We start from the raw sequence: 23,492 nt of genomic DNA on the forward strand, positions 1-23,492 counted from the left end.
ATGTAACTTTTGTGTCAATATATCAGGCATTCATTACTAAGTTTAGACAACACAGTTGATTCGTGTATATGAAAACACATCTTCAGTCCTAATGTGTTGATACATCTATCAGTAATATCAGTATAACCACTAAATAGACCAAGTACAGGATTACCAGGATTTTCTACCTTAACAAGTGTCCTGTGTCTTTTAGGACAGATGGTCTGTCACCTGTTGTGTCCATGGAGACTTTATTCCTCAGCCTGGCATTAAACTTGTCTGCCTAATTATTTATACTAAATATTTATTGCATTGTGGGTGTTTTATTGCCCAAAACCTGCAATATGGCCTTGTGGTGCTATTTGCTTGGTTTCATGGAGTTTCCATGGAGACAGGCTCCCTCATCAGGAGTTACATAGTGCACATTTAAGTGATCATAGTGAATGAATCAAAATCAGGGATCTTCATAAAGAGATACAGTTTACTTTATAACTGTTTTAAAAAATTCCAAACATTATTATGCACATATATGTGCAGTTACATTGTCCATTAGTCATTTTTCTGAAAGAAGACTGAATACACTCTAAATACTGCAGGGGAGTAGTGTCTACTTGATTTAGCTGTGTCAGTGAGGGTCAAACATAATGCCTGCCTTTGCCTGCTGCTAAATCTGTCTAAACACATGTAGTGCTCCCAGCTGCTGCCTGGCGGGTGTCACAGCTCAGAGCGTGGGATGGGCCAGTGCAGCTGATATGACATGTAGATGGAGGCTTACAATAGCACATTACCGTGGTGATCTTTGGGACAGCATGGACCACTGCTCATTGGCCTTTTACCCATTTAAGCAGCACACTCTATCTGCTGTGCGCTTTCAGGCTAAAGAGGCAGACGTACTGAAATCCCTACTTAGAAATGTACATCTACCACAGCCGAAAGGGATGCAAATTCGTCCTCAAAAGGCATATTTCTCATTACTTTTGGTGACAAGTATTTGGATGTCTGTATGGACTTAATTTCATGCTTGACCTGGATTTTGACATAGCTGCACAAGCAGAAACTGTACAGTAGAAATGACTTTTTTCTTTGTCTTTGGTTTCCATTTAAATTTTAGTTCCTCCTTTAACGGAAATCGCTATGGGTCAAAGGCTGTTCTTTTAAAAATAAATAGTATGATTTCTTTTGATTTACAATAAAAGATGTTGAACTGTATATATAAGGGATGGTTAACGTTACCTATATTTGGAGAAAAGGCTTGAACAATGGAGAAATGAGTTGTTCTTGTTCTTTCTGGTTTTAAATCCTGCTGCGTTTCTTTAGTTAATCAGATCATAGGCCCAAGAAAAATAATTCAATGCAAATTAACTATAAATGCTTAGATAACCAGTGCTCATATTTATTAATTTGATAACATGCCGGAGATTATTACACACTGTAAGCGATATCCATTTCTGGGCCATTTTGAATCCCCATCACATATGCAGCACAGCTCAAGCATGAAAACCTATTATCAACTGAATAATGCAATTTGATTTCTTCATTTTATTTTATGAAAGTTTTTTTTTTTTTACATTTTAACTTTGTATTATAATGCAAGCAACACTGCCAAATTGTTGGTTAAAAACGGGGCATTTAGTATTCGACTACAGCAAACATGGGTCATTAATGTACATTTTTTGTTCATTTTAAATTACAATATTGATCTAAAATGACTTAATTGTTTTAATTGCTGCAAAATGGCAACATGGGAGTAAATAGTGAGCAGAGGGTGGAAACAGGGGGTCGACTGCAGGGCACTACTATATTACACAAACGTGCAACATCATTACAACAAGCTCTTAACAGTCGATTTTACCTAATATATCTCTTTAATATTACAGTACCTACAAAATCAATGGCATTAAATGATCTTATGCAAAACAACACATACTGTACTAGCTGTTGGTGGTTAGTTCCAGCGTAGCAGAGAAGCTGTAGTGACTGATGTGGTGCAATGAAAGCTGGACTAAAACAGAGCCTCCAGGTGTGCTCCATGTCACTGTGGTGTCAGTGGAGCGTGAAGAGGAGCGAGAGGAGCAGGAGGAAGATGAGGAGGAGGCCAGGGCTGCTGTGTCTGCTGCCCGAGGTGAGAGAGGCTCCGTACTGGTCCAGCAGCTGAAGGGCCACACCGTTAGTCCAGCCAAAGCCAAGCTACACACACACAAATGCACACACACATCAAAGCAGGTGAGCACAATAGCATGGAAGAATAACAGGCAGAGGCATACAAATGAGCTTCCTTTTTTTCGTGGTTGCTGTCAAATATTGCAATAGTGCATACACGTATATACAAAGAAAATATAAACATGAAACATAATATAAGCAAAATCTAATTCTATAGATTTGGCACAAAATGAATGATGAAATAAGTTATTGGATGCAAAAGGTATTGCTGGGCAGAATAATGGAGAACAGAGACTATATTCAGTTCTGTTTTGGACTTGAATCTGTGATATAGTTAGTGTTATTGTGGTAGTTACTTTAAGACCAACAGATTTTACTTTTGATTAACTCTAAACAATCATATCCAAGCTCAAAGAAAATAAAAAATAGTGAAAAAATGGTTTACCGTGTGTGCCGTATCTTACAATATTCAATTATACTATGAATGGGACAACTGAAATAAACTAGATTTTGACATAATTCTAATTTACTGGCTGAGTCGTAAAGGAAAATTAACATGTAACAAGATTCAAAGTGTGCATTCAACACTGTTCTATCTAAATTACTGTGGATATGTACCAAAGACGGAGTGTCACATCCAAACTCAGCCGAGCAGAAAAATGAACAAATGGTCTTATTTGAAATGAGACGACGCAAAATGGAAGATAGTACATTAGCATGCAAATAAAGCAGAGACAAAGTGACAATAAACAAGTTCTGGACACAAAACACATGCAAAGTACCTGGACTTCATACTCCCCTCCACCACCGGGTTTACCATCCCCATTCACGTCATACTGTGGAAGGAACAAAGTATTAGCTCTGACACCGCTATAAAAGACTCACGTTTGAATTTCCAAGATGATTTTGTCACCTTTTCAAACATGGCTTCATACGTGGTGTACGCCTTCCAGTTTGTACGAATCCACTTCTGTGCCAAGTCTTCTGCAAGTTGCTTAGCGTCTTCTGAAGGCACCTTAGATAAACCTGAACATCCAATACGACTTTTTAGAGTAGTTTGTAAAAGACAGTTTTGCACTTCAATCCAAACACATTGTACGGGCTAGCACATAGAGAAACACCTGCTTATGACACTAGACAGTAGAATAGAAGCTCTTCGGATGATTACCTTTACACAATGTACCTGTATAACATAATTATTTTTTGGTTTTATACTACAAAATCAGTGTACCATTGTGTATTCTTTCAACAAACAGATGGTAGAAAGAATGTTGACTCTATGGTCGAATGAAAAATGTGTCACTAACAAAGATACTAACTGTGCTTCCCAAATTAATTTTTGCAGAACGTGGTTGACCTGATTCCAAATTGTTGTGTGTTCATTTGCTATAGATCAGGCTGGAGGCAAAACAGCAGTGAAAGCCTGAGAGGAGAGCTGGCTGCAGCAGCTGTGAGCCTGGCAGGCATCTCAGGGACAGGGAACAAGCGCTTGATGAGGACTGGGGGTGTTAGAACTAAAGCCAAATGCTAAATATGAATAGTTTGCAATTATGGTTTGAAATCATTTAAAGGTGTACTACATAGTCAGTTTTCCGGAGAATGCTCTGCCACCGGCTTGTCTCCATGGAGATGTTATGGCACAGTATGGCATTAAATGTAGCATTTTTTTCATTATTTTCAATTACAGTTGTTTTTAGCTCTAAAAAGCAACAGTGAAAACCATATATTTTGGCTGTGAGCAAGCTCGCCGCTCCATAGATCTCACCTGTAACTTGACCTGATTGCGTCACCTGCTTGTTCTCATGAAGGCTGATATGTTTAATGTCATGCTGTGGAATATTACAGGTCAATAACATCAATCAATGGTCAATAACATCTCCATGGGCACAAGCAGGTGATGGTGGACAATCCAAATGAAAAGTTACATAGTGCACCTTTAATTTACACTGGATTTTCATATACAGAGACAGATAGGTTACAGGAGACCAGCAAATGCCACAATCTCATAAGGTTTTGTCTATCAGTGGAAACCCTAATGGTCTGTCAGTTGGTAAAGACGCAGATATAAAGAGTCAGATGTGTGTCTCGTCTTCCCTCACCCTCGATCAGCATATGTTGCAAAGGAGGCCAGGCATTGGGATAGTCCCACTGCTGCCCGGACTCCACCAGTGATGTAGGGACTCCATTTGGGTACTTGAGCGCACCACTCCCCTGTAAAGCAAAGAAACAGAGAGAGCTTCATGGTGCGTGGGTGCCCTCTAGTGGACACAAAAGGTACAACATCAGGGAAAATATAAAACATCTGACAGTGCACTGGAGAGGGTTGGGGTTTCACAGCTGATGAAGAGGGGGATGTACTCTCCTCCCTCCACCACTGTCAGGACACTACTAAAATACTGTTTATAGTGGTAGATGGTGAGTCATAATGCGCTGTTATGCACTGCTGGACTCCCATAACTAGTGACAAAATTGTCCCAAATAAAAAAAGCACATTGCTACTATTTTCTCTTAACACATCGCAATATGAAAATAACACTAACAATAACACACTTGTCATCATTTTGACTTCAGCACAATGCATCTGCTCTAAATGGCTGATTGTGCTGGGACACGGAGAGAAGCTTATTGATAACACTACCGATTTTGAGTAAAGCACAGTCTGAAATAGCAATAGGTACAAACATATTATCTTGAAAGCCAGAACAGCCAAAAAGGAACATTCTCTAAATAGGAGGGAAGAGGGACTGAGGCCTAAATGGTTGCACTGGACAATCAAAAGAGGGACAGGTAGTACCAGGTAACAATACAACTGATATTATAAGTAATTTTACCTTAACCAACATCTTTCAATCCTTCAATCAAGATTTTTTCCAGTTCATACTAACCTTGAGATACTCCACTGCCTTGTGTGCCTTCTCATCAGAGTAGCACTCGGCCCAGAGCGGTGCCAGGTTGGAGGGGTAGAATTGCAAATGTTTAGAACCTGTCTGCAAGTTGTAGTCAAACCACGCCCCCTGCTGGTCGTCCCACAGCACTGCATCCATGGCACGCAGTCTGTTTTGTGCTGCCTGCTCATACTGCACTGCTGACTCATTAGAGCCTGTCACAAAAGCACATATGCTCCTTATGTCACATTATGTAAGAGAGATTAGAGTCTCAGAGCAGATCAGACTCAGAGCAGATCAGACTCCTCACCCATGATTCGGTGAAAAGAAGCCAGCACCTTCTCAGTGCGGCACAGCAGGGCGTTGAGGTCAGAGGGCACGATTTGGCTGGTGCGCGTGTCTTTGAGGGTGCCAGAGTTTTGACCCGTACTGCTAATGTACCAACGAGAAGAGAAGTCCCATCCAGACTCTGCTCCAGCTTTAAGGTCCATCCACAACTGTTGCTTAGAAGCTGAGTAGGAATAATTACACATTTTAGTTATTTAACCAATGCATTTAATAGAATTTATTTAGTGTGTTTAAATATTTTGCTGATGTAATTGATTATATGAGCAGGAGTTTGATGTTTTCATGGATAAATAGTAGCACTAGTTCTAATAATACTTGATTGCAGTAGTTGTAACTTCTGGAGTATGAATCATTAGTAGTATATTATTTTATTAGATTTAGTTGCTATTTTTTTTTTTTTTTTTTACTGCATTTGAGAACAGTTAATTAGAACCACATCTGCAATCTGAGATCCCTTTTTTATCTTTCTCCATGGCATAGCATTTAAACATAACAAAAGCAACTTCTACTTTAATGTTAGAGGGATTTCTCAATAATTGACAATGGCTACAACTGTTTAGAGCAATATGTAATGTATCTGCACATTTATATAACTATATTTGATCCACAAAGCCTAAGAAAAGGATGAAACCAGCCACTAATCAACCCTTACCCTCCGTGAGTCCTTCAGCCAGCTCCAGATCGTCTGTGTAAGACTCAGGCCTGGATTCAATCACAAAGAGGAAAATGTTTCAGCTTTTATCATTCATTTTTCTGATTATGTTTTGGATCATTTGTGGTCATTTCTTTTAGACATACCTTGGCAATCCTACCTGGACGTCAAATCTGTTGAGACTGTGGTTGTTGCCATTCACGCTCACCAAAACAGAGCGATTCTGCATCCAAAACGAGTACTCCTGATCCAGTCTGGGTAAAGCAGCCCTGGGATGTGACATAGGACACAAAACAAACACTTTATCATGTGAGCAGACAATATTTTGCACATTGCAGTTTAGCACAATACGACAAAAAACCACAACCAAGATGAAGATTTAAAGAGCATACTATTTAACATTTGTTTACTGAAGCATAACTCTTCAAACTATTAACTTCCTTTTGCAAATTTTGGAGTAAATCATCTGCTGCCCCATCACAGTAACATTCAGTCTGTGGAGGAGCTGCTGAACTTGTCAAGTTTTGATATAAAAATACAACATTGTTTAAGAGAAAGTAGGTGCTTGAAACTCAAATGTTAATTACATAAAGTATGTGCCGTTTAGGATTAAAATATTTAGTATAACCAAAACAATCTACTGCAGTATAACAAAGTTTGAACATTTTTGAAAAGCTTGTGTTGTGAATAATGGTCTGTGGAGTTATTATGGAGTGCAGTGATGTGAATGACCTTTCAGATAAATGCCAGCTCTTCATCAGTTTAACCCATTAGTGCATGAGGATTGGTAACTGCAGCAAAATGTTTCAAGGTCACAGTGACATTTCACATGCCATAATCATATTATATAATTTGGCGCACTTGAATTAAGCTAATGTGCAACAGTGTCTGAAAATAACCCCAGAGTCCCTGCAGCCAAAGCTGTCCCTGCTGCACTGGGCAGAGGACAGACTGCAGCTCAAGGGAATTGTTCAACTTAATTCTGCATTTTGGGGAAATAGAAGAAAAATGAGAATGTGTGTGACAGGACTTCAGCGCACGTCTAAATATCACCTGAGGAGCTCTTTATCCTTGGTGACCTGATAGTAGCTCTCCACCATAAGAGTGAGGAATGGAGGCTGACTGCGGCGCTCGTAGTAAATCCGCCCACCGTTTGGAACGCAGCCATATCTGCAGGAGAGAGAAGATCTGTGACTCTTTCAATCCTGACATCCCCCTGAGAACACCATTTCACAAACCAATGGCGTGGGCTGCAAATGACTTAACATTTAAAACAAATAGGCCGAAGCACCTGCAGTCAGACACAGCCCTTCATGAAGCGTTGTGAGGTGGAAGAGGCTTTAAGGCAGTGTCTGTCTGCAGTGCCCATGGAGATCAGTGGAGCTACAAGATGAAGAGCAACTGAATAAAAATAAACACTTGTATGATCACCATTAGAAAACCACAAAGGCTACAATCATTTAAGTAATAAAATGTCCACTGCAAACAACAATGTGCAGTTTATTATGTTAAAAAAACAATAAAAATCATGTAGTGAAATGCATAACAATCAGTCTTCTGAAAATGAGCAGTTGTAAAGTTTAAAATGTGCACTCTAAAGAGAATCGTATTCCTATTCCTAATCTTAATCCATTAAAAACATAAAATACAAATCAAATCATCATTTAGTCCATTTAAAACACACTTATTTGAGAGATTGGACAAATTGTAGTTTCGCAGACTAACCTATCAACAAGGTGGAGGAAGTTCTGGATCATCCCTTTAGCTGTGTCTCTCATCTCAGAAAGCAACAGTCCATTGATGACCCAGTAGGAGTCCCTGTGGAGGGTACAGAGGGGGGTCATATGACTGCCCTGTTCACCTGTGCAAAGAGAAACTGCCCGTCCAACACATCTGCACCGGGGGCAGACAGAATAAGGACACAGCTCTCACCAATAGTAGAGCTCCCTGAAGCGTCCTCCAGGCACCACGACAGGGTACGGCATATAAATCTGTGAGTAGAGCTCAGCATGATCCTTAACACTGTCCTGAATCTGTATGAACATAAGACATAAAACTATTTTAAAGTTGTCTGAGGTGAAAGCTTAACTTAAATGTTATAGTGTATATAGTGTTATAAAGTGTATATTTTTAATGATGTCACCTTTTTGCCAAGTAGTTTCCAGAGTTGATGGATATTGAGAGCCCATTCACGCAGTTGTGTGTCCTTTATTTTGTTTAAAAATGCTGGGCTGTACAAAAATAACGTTTTAAAAATGACAAGATTCCATATATTCCATCCACCCAGTTTCTTCCGCTTATGAAGAACCAGGTCACGGGGGCAGCAGTCTAAGCAGGGACTCCCAGACTTCACCCCAGACATGTCCTCCAGCTCCTCCGGCGGGACCCCAAGGCATTCCCAGGCCAGCTGAGAGACAAAGTCCCTCCAGCGTGTCCTGGGTTTTCCCCGGGGCCTCCTTCCTAATACTATTACTATATTACTATTACTATAATCGTCAAGAAGTGAATACTGATATATGTAAGTAGTTCAATGAAGAAATTGGATGACAAAATTCTAAATTCTTCAATGTAATATTTTGCTGCACATGTACAGGTTGAGGTTTGTGGGTTACTCCTCTTGGGGATTAAATTGAAAGCAGTATTTGGTTTATTTATAGACAAATTTAGTACTGCATCCGCCCTCTTTTTGGTTAAACATTAATTAGAACTACACTATCTAGTGATAAGCTTGGTCTAAATTGAGACTCATAATTTAGTCCAGACAAAGTTTGGGTTTAGATCTGGCGTATTCGGAAAAACAAATATCATCTTAGACGGTGTAAGAATCACTGGCTTAGATCATGTATGTTAACCTGGCTCACCTGTGTAGCACTCTGAAACGCTGAATACATTTTGCTGCACAAAGTTACATGAACTAAATACTGAAATTGTACTTACTTGCTGTGCCAGTCTGGTGGGGTCCATGTTTCAAATTCTGTGCCTGGTTTCTCAAAATACATATTGAGGAACTCCTGCAGTTTTTCTCGCGGGACAGTTGGGGAAACACTCGAGAGGTTTTTAAATGCAGATAAAATAATATCTGCAGGAAAAAAAGCATTATCAAGTCTGAGAATCCAAAAGTAATCTGTCAACCTGACCTACCAGGGGCGACTTTAAGCTTCATGTCAACAAAGTACTTGTCATCATCATATAGTTTGGCTTTCTGTACTTGATCCAGGATGGACCCAGTGCAATAAATTTCACTGCAATGAAGGTAAAATATTAAACAGCATTAGCACATAGGCCTGCCATAATTAGAAGTGCAAGGTCCATGAAAAAAACTATACTATATAATAACCTTTATAAACTTAACTCATATGAATTGCATACTTTTCATACATATAGAAAATACAGAGAAACATTATTGATATCTTTTGTCAGTGGAAAAAAAAACTTCTAATAACAATCAATTCATAAACTCAAGATTTAATTGAGAAACTGATTCATACAGCAAATTTATCGAGCAAACCTTTGGTCTTACCTGTCACATGGTGGAGGCAGAACATTTTCACAAGAAATAAATACTGTGAAACACAGAAGAATAAGCCAGCTACTCATTGTGAACCAGACTGCTCTGAAGACAAGAGGTTAAATACTATACTGTGTCAATCGGGCTACAGTTTATAGAGCTGAGTGCCATATAAACTCAATAGCCCCCCCTAACTACAGTGTAGATATTAAAACCAAACAATAACACACACACAAAGATAAACTTCAGTGAGCTTTATTTTCAACAAAACTTTTCAGATAATTTTCCACTGTTTTAACTCAAATCCCAGTAAAATTCAGCTCCACTGAAACATTGCCAATTAGACCAAATTGTAATGAAATAAAACTCAATTTTAACTTGTTAAATTTGAAGATAATTTAAACAAGATGAAATCCATTTGAACATTTAATTTGAAACAAAAATAAAATCCATGTCTGAGGGCATCTTAGTGACAATTTCAATCCCATCCCAAAACACTGGATCTTACTTAATGCCACTTAAGGCTCCCACCCACATTAATGAACTGATGCAGCCGTTGGAAACAGACCTCACAAGGAGCCTGCACTTCAGGAGGAAACAATGTGAGCCAGAATTTACACAAATGTGTTTGAGTTTAGACCAAATTAGTGACTGCATCAGGGCAGCAAAAGGACCAAATTAACCACCCAAATGTTTTTAAAAGTCCTTAATGAATGAGACAATTCAATATACATTTTGTAATTATTTACCAATTCAAGGCAAGATGCTCTTGTCTCAGTCTTTAAGGATTTGACTGCAGCCTGTGACAGTAGAGCCACTATCAGCACAGTACAATGTTGTGCCTTTTGGTGTTAAGTGTCTGTGGCTTGTACGGTCAGAGGCTGTCAGCAAACAGACAGCTGCCATGTGTCTGAAGGTAGAATCCCTGTTCTCACAAACTCTGCACAAATTTGGACATCCTCCCACCCCCCAATATTCCCATGTGCAAAAATATGTAATGGACTAAAGCCGTAAGAACAGGGATCCACTCTAACCAACGAGAATTAAGGATTATAGACAATCTTAATTTAAATAGACAGACATTTTTAAATCTCACTGATTAGAACCTAAAGCATCTCACCACAACAAGGAAATTGCACTTTATCAAAAGAAAATACCTCAAATTTCAAAAACTTAAATTGAGGGGAGGGGGAAGATAATGAGTGGATTTAGTTACCCACTGTGTAAAATAAGCAGCCTGACCAAATAGTTTCATTCCTTCAACATTCCCCTTTTCGTTAATTTTAAAATAAAAATCTTATCTGGGTCAGAAGTGTACAAAAAGCAGTGCAGTCCATTATTGCCTAAACCCATTATTTCTGTTAACAGCAGCCAATCAGACTGAGCATGTTGTGGAGCTGCACAGATGCAGACCACGAGTTGCTGCTACATTTAAGTGTGATGTTAATTTTGGATGCTCTCGGTTGACTTTTTTTTTTTTAACATCACAGCTCCTTCCTAATCCTTAATCAGGAGCTGTGCCTAAAGCCAAGATGAACGTAACAGTAAAGTACCTTCCCCAAAATACAGATTATCTAACAATTTAGCTGCACTGCAGCACTTGTACTACTACCAAGACAAAAATCATTGGCCATTCGCGATTCACAGAGACCTAGATGGTAGAGGTGGTCTCAGGTTTTACAAGTTAAGGCTGGTGACAATAGAGAATTCAACACTCACACGCACAAGCTTTAAAAAGCCATCTGTCTAAACAATACTTGTTAACACTGGTATCTCAAGTCAAATAGTCAATCATTTAAGTGCAGCTAAAATAATCACATCTACCTTCAAATCTGAAGGGGTTTCAAAATTGTCCAAAACATTTCATGCAGTCTCAAGATTATGATCACTTAGAATTTTTCATAACTTAGAAATTTAGGTCACAATTTCAAAAGGAAAACCGGTATAACATCTCCAGTGATAACAAAAGAGTAAGTCGTTTTTCAGTTTATCAGCCAGCCTTATAAACTTGTTTAAAACAATCTAAAATGAAAGTATATACACAAGATGAAACATGCACCCCACACGGGCTGCACGTTTCTAAACAGTGTGGCCATCCACTGGGAAAGTGAACGTGGGCTTAAAAGCTCCAATTGTCTCCATCAGGAATCCTCATGCGGTGATGTTGAGGTGCTGCAGCGAGTCCATCTTTAGAGTTCCATTGTAAAGACAAGAGGAAAGGACCAGGGCCTCTGAAAGCATTTGGACAGTCTCTCTGAAAAACCCAGTGTTTGTCCAAATGAATCCAAGTTCATCCTTAATAATAAGCCAGACCTGTGCATCAAAGCCAGCAAAAAAAAAAAAAAACCTCCAGCAGACCTCCCTTTTCTGGAAAATGTGGCGACATAAAACTTTATGAATTCACCTGTGTGATCAGACAACAGGAGCCTGACCATTTCTTTCATTAGGTGAACAGTGTGTGGTGAGACAGGACGTCACAAGGATTATTACTTTTGAAGAAGTTGAACAGCTTGTTAAGGCACTTGATACAAACTGGTTTAAATTTTCTAGGAAAAAAAAAAAAAAAAGCTGACAGGGCATGACTGGGGGTCTGTGGGTGCTGGCTTAGTGTCACTGATGGATAGGATTCACCAAAATGTGCACATTTCTACTTTGTCCAAAGCTTTCCTCTTCGTGCACTTGTCTTCGATGTGATGGTGCAGCATAAAGCCTTACAAGGCAAATGAGTTCTTCCCAAATACTTCAGCCCAAAACACAATCCTTACGGTGGCACCCAGAAAAAAACAAAACAAAACCTGTACATTTAAAAAAAAAAAAAAAAAAGGAGAGGGAAGAAAGGGGAACGGAAGGTGGACTGGTCTGTGGAAGAGAGAGAATGCGTTGTTTGTATTAGAACTATATGCTCAGCACATGTATATGACTGCCCTCGAGGTAGTGGAGTACTCACTGCTCATGGCTTGGCCTCTTCATGACTCTCGCTGTGATACTCGGCCACATAAAGGCTCTTGTCAATGATCCCAGGGATGGGTTTGATTTCGGTTCCGAGCTGCTCTTCAATGCCCTTCAGGTTGAAGCGATCATCATAGGTGATCAGATTGATTGCAAGACCAAGATGCCCAAAGCGTCCTAAAAAATACATTGGCGAAATAAATAATCAAGTTCAAACTGGTTTATTTTGAAAGGAAAATGTAATCTCTTACCAGATCTTCCAATACGATGCAGGTACGTTTCTCCCAGCTTGGGAAAGTCAAAGTTAATGACGACATTCACAGCCTGAATGTCAATTCCCCTGGTGAAGAGATCTAGTGGAGATGGTATCATTTATTTAAACTATTGTTACTGCTGCTACCTCTACTGCAACACTACAATGGCTGCACACAAAGTACATGTTTTTTGGCACGTGCAGCATACTTTTGCAAACTTGATTTGACCAATTTGGAGGCTGCCACAGAATAATAAATGTTGTTCTACCACTCACCAGTGCACACGAGATTACGGCACAGGCCATTTCTGAAGTCATGGAAAACACGATTGCGGTGCTCCTGAAAAGTGTGAGGGGGTGGAAAAACTGTTAGTCAAAATAAATTTTAAAGTTTATATATAGTTAAAAATGTACCAACCTGTCTCATCTTAGCATGAATGTAAAAACATGAATAGCCCAGCTGAGAGATCTTCTTGGCAAGTAGCTCAACTCTTTGAGAGGAATTGCAGAAAATTATAGACTGGTTGATCTGAAGCTGAGTAGAAGAGAGCAAAATATTAAATCAGGCCAAAAAAACAAAACATTCCAATATTATTAAACAAATAATAATAATTAAACAATGAATGAAAATCAAAAAGTGTTACCCTGGAAAACAAGGTGTTGAGGCAGTGGACTTTTTGCCGTTCAGTAACATAAGCATAATACTGGGTCACTCCCTTCAGGGTGAGCTCCTCCATGAGGTTGATCTCATAGGGTTTTTGTAAATGTGAATTCTGCAACAAAGTACTGCAGTTACAAACAGGTTAGCTGCACGGCAAGTGTTAGGTAGTTGAGTGAACATACCATGAATTTCTGCACACTGAGGGGGAAGGTGGCAGAATATAGTAAGATCTGTCTCTGTTTTGGAAGAAAGCTGAGGATTTCCTCCATCATTACCACAAAGTCTTGTGACAACAGTTTGTCTGCCTGTGAGGTAAAAATATAAGATTAGGTGCACATAGGTTCAACAACAACAAACTAAAGAAAATAAAATTAAACTCACTTCATCCAGCACTATCATCTGCACCTGATTGACTTTGGCTACTCCTTTCTTGATGAGGTCTAAGATTCGCCCGGGAGTGGCGATCACCACATGCACTGTGAACAGAGAGCATGGTGCAAACTGAACAGACTACAGTTCAGAGGTGGATTTTAGACAAACAGTTGTAACGGATAGTCACCTGTTTCATCGAGCCTCATGATGTCATCACGTAGGTTTGTGCCACCTGTAGTTGCCATCACCTTCACCCCACCCATGTGTTTGCTGACCTGGATACATATTTGGCTTACTTGCAGAGCCAGTTCTCGAGTGGGCACTATGACAAATGCTACAAGCGAAGGAAGAGAATAAACAAATCATTTGCCAAACCCTGCCACACACAAATTAAAAAAAGGATTTGTTGAATGCTGTGTAAAAAGGCTTGTCACCTTGTATGCAGTCCTTCTTCAGGTCAATGCGTTCAAGTAAGGGAATGAGGTAGGCTCCACTCTTCCCTGTGCCGTTTTTGGCTCTGGCTAAAATATCACGTCCTGACAGTGCAATGGGGATGCTTTCCTCCTAGAACAAAAACACCCACAGACTGAACATATTTAATTTATTATGCAGTGTATAAAACAAGCTTTGCCCTTGAAAGAGGCAGAATGAACAGTTTCACCAAGGTTAAATAAGTAACCATTTTCATGGTTACAGTAAACCAAACAATTGCCATGATTTGAGACAGGATATAGATGAGGCTTACTTTTGAGGGTTTTTTCCTTTGGATTGGAAATTGTATCACTTGTACAACAGAAAGATGCATTAGTTATAGATGACAGTACCTGAATAGGGGATGGTTTCTCCCAGCCCATTTCAAATATTCCCATTAGTAGCTCTCGTTTTAGGCAGTAGTCTTCAAATTCATTGCCTTTAGTTGCTGTGACATCCTGGAACAAAATTGGCATCAAGTAGTTGGTATTATTAAAGCATGGGCATATATGCTTTTGTATCAACTACACACCGATGTTTTCATTCTCATGTCTTTTGGGGGTAGTTTCAAATTCTTCTTCCAGTCATCCCCAGGTCTGTAGGATGAATTCATTTAGCATATACGCATTTGTGATCAAACTCAATGTGATCAAAGCTGGTTTTGCTTACTTGATAACAGCATTAGTTGTAGTAGCTGGCAGAGAGTCTCCATTGTTAACTGTGCCTTTTATAGGATTTAGCTGTGGGCCTCCTCCTCCTCCTCCTCCTCCTCCTCCGCCTCCTCCTGGCTTCCCTGAGCCTCGGATCTGTCCATTCTGGTTGGACAAGCCCAAAATCACTGGGCTCTCTGTTCTTGCAGTACTCATGACAACTTAATTTTAATGTACCAAATAAACTTATCGGTCACAAATGTGTGACGACTTATGGAGTTACTTTGTTTCTTCTTATCTTAGTGGGTACCACACAAGTTCTTATCTCATAAGCAGGTTCAAATGGAATCTTAAAATTTTTAGATATATCAACAGGCTAGCTTTGGAATTATGGCTCGCTATTTTAGCTAGCCATCTTGCATAGCTTGGCCTTTGAGTCCACACAAATCCAATCCTGCAAAAGTAGAAACAGCGACGTTAACACAGATGTTATTAAACAAAACTGTATTTATGGCAGGTCTAATTACAGAGGCCATTGCCATTTCATTCGTTTTTGGTAGTTTGGCTCAAATGTAATAGCTGCCAACCTTCAAAAAAAATCATATCCATACCACAAAACACTAAAACGCACCATCAAATAACCTTGTTTGAACACGGCTAACAACGCGAGTTAAGGGATTATTCGTTCACTTAACATCACGAGACAAAGTTATATCCTCAACTTCCAGTATCATATTACATACTTTACCCTGGCGAATTAGCTTTACAGCAAATAACGACAACAGAGCAGTTAATATCTGTACAATTAAAGTTTTACGTAGCGTTACAACAAAACGTTCCAACATGTTAGCATTGACGTTAGCTGGACTGTTAGCTTCCGTTACAAGGCTAGCTCGCTGATTGTACAGCACATTTAAGTAAAAATGTAAATTCAATCTAGTTAACCAGCATTATAAAGCTTTAGTCAGTTCTCATAATACCACTGAGGATTTGCGATGTCGTGATAAATAGTATACGATGACGTTGACTTGTACAGGCCTCCTCGGGACTTTTGATCGAGGCTAGCTAGCATAAATAGCTAACAGTGACGGATATTGACTTCGGCCTGTAAATAACCGCTGCACAAATCTTCATATCCTTTCAGTATACAAAGCTATAGGTCTGCGATGTTATTTTAAGTCGACTGCCTTACCTTTTCTTTTAACTGACCGGTCTTTGTAGCGCTGATTGTAAGGTGTAGCTATTGATTTTTGCTGACTACGAAAAAGCCCTGACAAGCCAGTGTCCAAGATGGCCCCCGCTCTATTTGAACCCGCCCCTTGTCGACATCGTCATATTTTTAATCATTTTCAGGCAGATTTCTAATTGGTTTAAAGCTGTAATTAAACGTTGTATTGAGCATTTGCAAAATAAATAAATAAATAAATTAAAAAAAAAAAAATTGTTGTCTAAAATCATTTGTAAATTGTAGGCTTCTGCTTGATTGACAGTGTATTGTATTGTAATGTAATAATAATAGTGCAAATCACTTTTAAAAGGCGTATTTGAAAGTTTGGAATTTGGTATTTTCTCCTTGGATATGTGTTGTTATGTGGATCAAACCGGCTAAAGTATTTATAATCATCATACATGTTTTATTTCTTGCACTTTGATCATCTACCAAAACCAGGAGCCTCATAAATCAACAGGCTATAGGCTAAAGGATTACCCAGTATCACTATAAATAATCATTAAAACTAAATCCTGATTGAAACATTTAGTTGGAACACATTTTATAGCCCTATATTTTAAAAGTTGGCCTTTAATGAATTATACCCTGCAGCAAAAGCTTCTGTATAGGCTGCAGTTAAGGTTTAAGGTTGAAACTTCAGCCTTTGTATTTCTCCGTTTTGATTTGGTATTTCTCTTGGTTTTGGTTGTAGTAAAATTTAGTGGAAAGTTTTTTGACTACCTAAAAATAAATTGATAAAGTCCAGTGAGTGCTCAAAACGTGTAAGAAAGGTAAGAGGAAGTTGGACAGTTTACCCCAACCCACTCACTAAGACACATATGGCAACCTATACGGTGTATGAGGTAAGATCTAAAATATTCTTAAAATATATGTTTTTTTATGCTAATAATTTTCAGAGCACTATTTTTGAGATGTTGATGCTGTTAAGTCCTAGACGTTAAGAAATGTATTGTACATACACTACTACTTCACATTTTTTTGTAAGAATGAGAATCTTAATGTGACTTTTGTAACTACTTTTGTACTTTCTATAAGTTAAAGGTATACATAGCACGCTCATAAATAAACAATGATGCAAACACAGGTGATGTCAATACATGAGGGGATAGAGCTTTGGACTCAGGGTGATTGTCACACATTGCTTCAATATGTTGTCACCCTGATAAGATCTTCAGATTGAATGGGCATCAACCAGACATATATGCCTCTGCTAATATTTGATTATATAGAGAGCTTGAGCCTTTATGCTGCATGTTCTTGCCCCAAAGTACAGAATACTAATTAGAAAAAAAGGGGAAGTGAAAAGAATTTCACCCACTGTGATTCCTGTAAACATTCTGTGTTTGTTCGTGATTTTGAGATTTAATTTAATCTTAAACAATAATATTAAACATATTAAAATAAGTCTTTTTTTTTTTTTTTAGTACAAAATTAAATATATTGTTCACAGTTAAGCCTCATGTCCTTCTGAACCACAATGGTAATGTACATTTTCTGTTTTTTCAGATAAAGGATATGGGAGAGCCTGATAATGTCACCGACTATGGCAGCTTGTTCGACTATGAATATGACTGCCAAATGCAGGAGAAGGCCATGCAGCTCTTCCACTCTGTGTTCCTGCCTGTGTTCTACAGCCTGACATTTGTGCTGGGGGTAGCAGCCAATGGCCTCATGATCACAGTTCTCCTGAGACGTCGGCACTTCCTCCGCATCTCTGAGATTTACCTTCTGCACCTGGCCCTGGCTGACCTCATGTTGCTCTTTACATTTCCATTTGATGTGGCCGATGCTGTGACTGGGTGGATGTTTGGCAAATTTCTGTGCAAGTTTACAGGGCTGATGAAAAACATGAATCATCTGTCTGGAAGTTTCCTTCTTGCTTGCATTGGATTTGATCGATACCTGGCTATTGTTCATGCTATCTGTAGTATCCAAATTCGACAGCCCAAAACAGTGCTTCGAATTTGCATTATACTATGGGCAGTTTGTTTGGTGTTCTCAGTTCCAAATTTGTTCTTTTTGACTGTGATAAGGAATGAAACAAATTCAACTTGGCTTTTTTGCGATTATAATGCCAACAACTGGCTTCTGACCAACAGAGTTCTGAATCATCTGTGCTTTTTCTTGTCACTGTCTGTTATGGCTTACTGTTACACTGCAGTGGTGGCCACTTTGTACAAAAGTCAAAAGAATAAGACCAAACAAGGCGCAATTCGTCTTGCTTTACTGATAACGCTTGTGTTTTGCCTCTGTTGGCTTCCATACAATATTACATCATTGATGAAAACTTTGGTGGATGTACAATTAATTATAAATATTAGCTGTAATTATCATGCATCACTGACCTCTGCTTTAGAGGTGACAAAATGCCTTGGCATCTTCCACTGCTGTCTGAACCCTTTCCTCTATGCTTTTGTTGGGGTGCGTTTTCGAAATGAACTGATAAAGTTGTTCTGTGAGCTGGGTTGCCGTCGTGTGTGTCTTCCATTAATGAGTATGCGGAATAACCATCATTCATCCATTTCAGATGGAGAAATAACCACAAACACCTACTGAGAGAAATACTTTTGAGGCTTGTAAATGTGCTGGATGTCTTACATTTGAAATACATTTTATTACCACATTGCCTTTTACCTGTGTTGATATCAAAATTTCTTGTGTAAACTTGATCTAAAACCTTAATAAAGTAACCATGTAATAAGAGTATGCTTATGATATTTTCAAGAGTGGAAAACTCAAAACAAAGTCAGTTCAGAGGTTGTTGTACTATATTTGACTTCTAATAAAACACAGTTATACAGAACAGTTGCAAAAAACAATCACAAATTGCATGATATATACAGCAGGTATATATTATATTTTTCTATTACTCTTTTGCACATTAGCTTTGAGAAAATAAATCAATAGCATCAAAACAAATAGAAATTTGAGGCACTCTCCTTACTGCCACTCTGCACAACAATTATATTGCAAATTTACATATATTACATTTTTAAATGGCTTCAGATTAATAGTTTAAAATCTGATCATCTTTGTTACCTCATCTTTACAATTTATATTTTTTCTTAAATTATGTAAATATTTAGTCACATAAATGGACAGTATTAATCCAGTGCTAACATAATGTTGTATTTATTAGAATGGTATATTGGCCATACCCCCTGATCCATAGCTAATTGGACTGTCCAAAGGTGTTCCCCTTTGTCTGATTGACTGAGGACCCATCATGCCTGGTTGGGGCGGGCCCATCATTGGACCCTGAGGGCACATTAGAGGTCCTTGGGGACCGAAGGGATCACCTGGAAAAGCCAAACCTTGTTGCTTGGCCTGCATCATCATCATCATGTTGTGCTGTGCCATAGTGTTGTGAGAGTGTTGTTGAGAGGGCATTATGCCTTGGTATGGGTTGGCTGAATGGTGAAGAGTGTTGTTGGGCATCATACCATGCTGTTGCTGCTGCAAAGACATGGCTGGTCTTCCCATCATATGTCCAGGGGGGCACATTGGACCAATCCCAGCACCAGACACCATACCTCTAGAAGCTCCCATGCCTTGGCGCCCTACACTATGTGACAGGGGCTGCAGCTGTTGTTCCGCCATCATATTTTGTAGGTTAGCTATGTGTGGGTTTGATGAAGGGCCACTGCTGTGAGCAATAGACGAAGACAGTTGTTTGAGTAGCTGCTGTGAAGAACTGTGCTGAGATGGTGGTCCTTGAGATGGATTCTGATGAGCTGTATTGCTCTTGGGAAAATACTGAAGTATACTACTGGGTTTGTCACAAGGAATGATTCTGGAAAGGTCAAACTCAGGAATACCTGTGTGCGTAGGGCGTATTACTTCACTTAGATCTGGGCCATTTCCCATAGGCAAAGTATTGAATGAATCTGATGGTCGTTGGTGTGGGTGACCTTTACTGATCATGTGCAGCTGCTGAGGAGGCAGGATATTGTCATTAGACTGTGTGAAGTTCTGGACCATTGCTCCCACAGGTGAATGCAAGGGCCCATGAGGCTGCAGGCGAGGAAAACCTCCCATCTGGTTCTGAGATAAAGATGAAACTATTCCATCAGGGGCACCAGCTCCAATCACAGAGTTCATGGAGGACAGAGCCATTTGGTTTGGTGAGGAAAGCATTGGTCCTGTTGCATCATGAGAGAGCTGCTGTTGACCGTGGCTGATGGGGCTTTGTGGTTCTGGACCAAGCAACTGGGATACCTGGGTGTTTCCTACAGAATTTTAAAAACATTGTTAGATTTATATTGTTTTTTTTCATACAAAACAAACAACGCTGCTGAACTTTTTTTGAGCTTTTTGTTTAATTACTTGAATTCTTACCTCCGATGCACACACCAGACAGAAGAGGGCGGTCTGGCAGCATCTCATCATCAGAACTGGCAAGTGTTTTGATTGCTTCATGATAGAGAGGGGTGGAACTGGGCATAGCATATTTGGACATCTGAGACATTATTAACGACAGAGGATTCTGTGAAGGAGGTGCCTCGGTAGAGGAAGTAAATGGTACACTTGTGTTTGTACAGCCTGGCTGACTAATAGGTGTTAAGCTGGAACTTCTGGGAGGCAGTGACTGACCTGCAAACAATAGAAAAAAACATGACAAAGTGCATATACAAATACAATATAATCATGTAGCCAAACTAAAGCTCTTTACCCGTCTCAAGAGACGGTCCTCCATTGCCCACCATTTTGCCACTGGCAGGACCAGAACTTGGAAGAGCTGGTTTTGGAGATGTCCATCCAGGAGAGCCAGCAGCTCCGCTAACAGCAGGAGACTTGAGTTGTCCTGGTGAGGCTGAGGGAGAGTGCAGCCCATGGGTGGAAGAGCCAACTACTTGAGGAGATTTAATGGAAGAAGGAGTCCCAGCCCCTGATGCTGGAGGAAGAGGAGGCTGATGTGCCCCAGAAGACATCTGGGAAGGTGACTTTATTCCTGCCCCTGAGGATGAAGGCAGAAGAGGTGATGGGACTTGGTCCATTGACGGAGAATTGAGCTGATGAGGTGCAGGAAGTGATGGAGAGGCTAAAGGATGAAGGTTCAGCGTTGGATCTGAAGGGTGTCTTGCTCTGGCATCTGGACCCTTAAAGCCCTCTGTCATTGGCATATGACTGAGCCGCATCGTACCTCCCATCTGGTTTGGGCCTTGCTCTTCGAACATTTCAGAATCGGTTTGAAGATAAGGCCCTTCAACATGTCCTCCAGTGAAAGGACCTGGGTTTGGAAAGTGAAAAGGACCATCAGGTCCAGGGTTAAATCCCCTATTTTCTTCTCGTCTATTTTGTGAGTTTCTTGCTTGGGACATTGCAGCAGGGCCAAAAATTTCACTTAATGTTCCAACTTCCAATGAACTTCTAAGCTTTTGAGTTAAATTCAGCTGCTGATGTTGCTGTACATTAATGGATTGTTTCATATTCAGAGGATTATTACTCCCAAGAGGAGAATCTACCAAGTCCTTTATCTGAGGGCCAGCTCCAGGTGAACCCAAAATAACATGTGAGCCAGGAAAGTCCATGGAATCATTTTGAGAAGGTGTACCTCGGCGAATCACCCGATTAGGTCGTTGCATGTTGAATTGCAGCTGTTTAGCCAGTCGAACAAGTTCACTTCTCGGAAGTCCTTGCATCTGACGTTTTTCTAAAATATTAAATATTTCCTCACGTGCAATTAGATGATTAGAAGATTCTATATTACTTTGCAAGTGCTGAGGAGGCCCACCAGTATAGAGGCCTTGAAACTGACTTCCAGGTCCTTTATTATTGGGCATTTCATCTAACCAGAGCATTCCTGGTCTAGTTGCCCTTTGGTGTCCTACACCATCCAAAGGAAATGGCCCTGGACTACCAGGAAAACCTCCTGCTGGTGGGCCTCTTGAGATATGACCTAAAAATCTGGGGCCCTGAGGTCCTTCTGGTATGTCTAGTATTTGTGTATTTCCTCTAACTCCCCCACCCATCATGTTGTTTGCCCATTGCTGCTCCCCAGGTTTGCTATGGTAGGGAGGAGGTGGTCCTCTCATCATCATTGGACCTCCAGGCATTCCCATTTCAGATACTCTATAATTTTCAGAATGAACCGGAGGTTGTATCTCCTGTTGTCTTCGCTTCTCTTGATAGTATTCCTCTTGGAGTTTTCTCCAGGCAATTTGTTCAGGAGTCAGCCCATCTGGACCAAGTAAATGACCAATATCCACCCCAGATGGGGACATCTGGTGATGAGGGTGGTCTATATCATGATGTTCTATTGGTGGTCCACGCAGTGACTCTGTCTGAGAAATGATTGATTGGAGTGGTTCCTCATATTTCCTCATATTCCCCATTGGAGATGAGGAAAGCACATTATTATTAGTACCGCTTCCAGAAATAGCCCTTCCATTGCTATTGCCATCCAGAACGCCACTCCTTTCTGTAACGCTAGGCAGGTTGTTGGGATGGTTACTGGTGCTGTCTGGATCTCCAGGCCCAGCATTAGTTGCACTGCGCAGAAACAGTCTCTCAATGTCTCTCAGTGTCTGCAGAGACCGCTCTCTGTGTTCTAGCTGCTCTTTAGAAAGATTTTCAGGGCACAGTCTGGGAGCTTGAGCACTTTGTGGGTGTATAGACTGAACAGTAGGGCTTTGAGAAGGAGAAACTGTTGGAATAGGAAGAACCATACCTCCAACTGACTCTCCATCTCTAGTTGCTGGTACTTGGTCTGCTGGCAAACTACCACCCTCTAATCTGGTGAAACTTGTATGGGATGCCTCGCTGGTTCTAGTCTGGGCAATTTCACTGGTGGATGAAGGTGGAGTCCCAACTCGAAGTGCCATGCCCATTACACCTGCTGATGATGGCCGTGGAGTTCCACTTTGGGATTTAGGTGTGGAACTGGGTGGGGAGCTGCTAGATCTCACTTTCTCTGGCATGTTAGAGGTCTTTTTTCTTGCTGGATGGGCCTGTGAAAAAGATGAAAAATGTATTGTTTGTAAACAATAAAAAAAATCCCATAATAAAAAGGGATTTTAAACCTATGATTAAAACATGAAGCACTTTGTTAGTTTTGTTTTACCGGTAACTGTGTGACATGTTCACATAAAAAAAAATTAAAAAAACTTTGCATCTACTGTACTATGGAAGCCCGTTTCCGCCATGAAAAAAAAAATAAAAGCCCCACAGAAAGTCGAAATTACGAGTTTTAAACTCGTAATTATGAGTTTAAAACTCGAAATTACGAGTTTTAAACTCGTAATTATGAGTTTAAAACTCGAAATTACGAGTTTTAAACTCGTAATTATGAGTTTAAAACTCGTAATTATGAGTTTAAAACTCGTAATTATGAGTTTAAAACTCGTAATTACGAGTTTAAAACTCGTAATTTC

The 23,492-nt window shown here is 39.9% G+C and overlaps 4 protein-coding genes across 7 annotated transcripts in view; 1 reads left to right on the top strand and 3 right to left on the bottom strand.

Moving 5' to 3' along the window:
• Positions 1-577: 577 nt before the first annotated feature.
• Positions 578-9,649, bottom strand: treh (trehalase (brush-border membrane glycoprotein)). The gene is made up of 15 exons (XM_033976828.2): positions 9,545-9,649; positions 9,166-9,266; positions 8,962-9,103; positions 8,168-8,255; positions 7,957-8,057; positions 7,750-7,842; positions 7,078-7,194; positions 6,171-6,293; positions 6,025-6,074; positions 5,335-5,535; positions 5,025-5,239; positions 4,239-4,350; positions 3,053-3,165; positions 2,922-2,975; positions 578-2,166 (listed from the first exon to the last, which is right to left on the bottom strand). Exons 1-15 carry the CDS (start codon positions 9,619-9,621, stop codon positions 2,023-2,025), a joined length of 1,731 nt encoding a protein of 576 aa, XP_033832719.1. The 5' UTR covers positions 9,622-9,649; the 3' UTR covers positions 578-2,022.
• Positions 9,650-9,771: 122 nt separating this feature from the next.
• Positions 9,772-16,219, bottom strand: ddx6 (DEAD (Asp-Glu-Ala-Asp) box helicase 6). Its single transcript, XM_033976829.2, has 14 exons — positions 16,081-16,219; positions 14,908-15,342; positions 14,771-14,834; positions 14,592-14,696; positions 14,202-14,331; positions 13,955-14,101; positions 13,777-13,871; positions 13,578-13,700; positions 13,379-13,507; positions 13,153-13,269; positions 13,011-13,074; positions 12,733-12,834; positions 12,480-12,658; positions 9,772-12,391 (listed from the first exon to the last, which is right to left on the bottom strand). Exons 2-13 carry the CDS (start codon positions 15,102-15,104, stop codon positions 12,483-12,485), a joined length of 1,449 nt encoding a protein of 482 aa, XP_033832720.1. The 5' UTR covers positions 15,105-15,342; positions 16,081-16,219; the 3' UTR covers positions 9,772-12,391; positions 12,480-12,482.
• A 1,415-nt stretch (positions 16,220-17,634) lies between these two features.
• LOC117380100 (C-X-C chemokine receptor type 5) lies at positions 17,635-18,701 on the top strand. The gene has a single exon (XM_033976830.2). The coding sequence runs from the start codon at positions 17,635-17,637 to the stop codon at positions 18,673-18,675; it is 1,041 nt and encodes a 346-aa protein (XP_033832721.2). The 3' UTR covers positions 18,676-18,701.
• Positions 18,702-18,869: 168 nt separating this feature from the next.
• Positions 18,870-23,492, bottom strand: part of bcl9l (bcl9 like) — a 46,581-nt gene continuing 41,958 nt past the window's right edge. For all 4 annotated transcript variants that reach the window (XM_033976827.2, XM_055225798.1, XM_055225796.1 and 1 more), the window contains 3 exons: positions 20,792-23,069; positions 20,458-20,712; positions 18,870-20,348 (listed from right to left, as the gene is read on the bottom strand). In XM_033976827.2, coding sequence (XP_033832718.1) covers positions 19,255-20,348; positions 20,458-20,712; positions 20,792-23,069 — 3,627 coding nt within the window. In that variant the 3' untranslated portion in view covers positions 18,870-19,254. The remainder of the gene's footprint in view (positions 20,349-20,457; positions 20,713-20,791; positions 23,070-23,492) is intronic.

The sequence above is a fragment of the Periophthalmus magnuspinnatus genome, chromosome 13 (assembly GCF_009829125.3).
Source record: "Periophthalmus magnuspinnatus isolate fPerMag1 chromosome 13, fPerMag1.2.pri, whole genome shotgun sequence".
NCBI lineage: Eukaryota > Metazoa > Chordata > Actinopteri > Gobiiformes > Gobiidae > Periophthalmus > Periophthalmus magnuspinnatus.

What these genes read in the sequence shown, in the direction of transcription:
- treh (XM_033976828.2), bottom strand. Translation starts at nt 9,621, where the DNA reads ATGAGTAGCTGGCTTATTCTTCTGTGTTTCACAGTATTTATTTCTTGT. An exon ending in GAAGCTTAAAGTCGCCCCTG is followed by an intron (nt 9,104 to 9,165) that starts GTAGGTCAGGTT and finishes TTTTTCCTGCAG; the next exon opens with ATATTATTTTATCTGCATTT. An exon ending in GAGGGGAGTATGAAGTCCAG is followed by an intron (nt 2,167 to 2,921) that starts GTACTTTGCATG and finishes GTGTGTGTGTAG; the next exon opens with CTTGGCTTTGGCTGGACTAA.
- ddx6 (XM_033976829.2), bottom strand. Translation starts at nt 15,104, where the DNA reads ATGAGTACTGCAAGAACAGAGAGCCCAGTGATTTTGGGCTTGTCCAAC. An exon ending in TTCATGCTAAGATGAGACAG is followed by an intron (nt 13,075 to 13,152) that starts GTTGGTACATTT and finishes CACACTTTTCAG; the next exon opens with GAGCACCGCAATCGTGTTTT. An exon ending in GCATCGTATTGGAAGATCTG is followed by an intron (nt 12,659 to 12,732) that starts GTAAGAGATTAC and finishes TGTATTTTTTAG; the next exon opens with GACGCTTTGGGCATCTTGGT.
- LOC117380100 (XM_033976830.2), top strand. Translation starts at nt 17,635, where the DNA reads ATGGGAGAGCCTGATAATGTCACCGACTATGGCAGCTTGTTCGACTAT.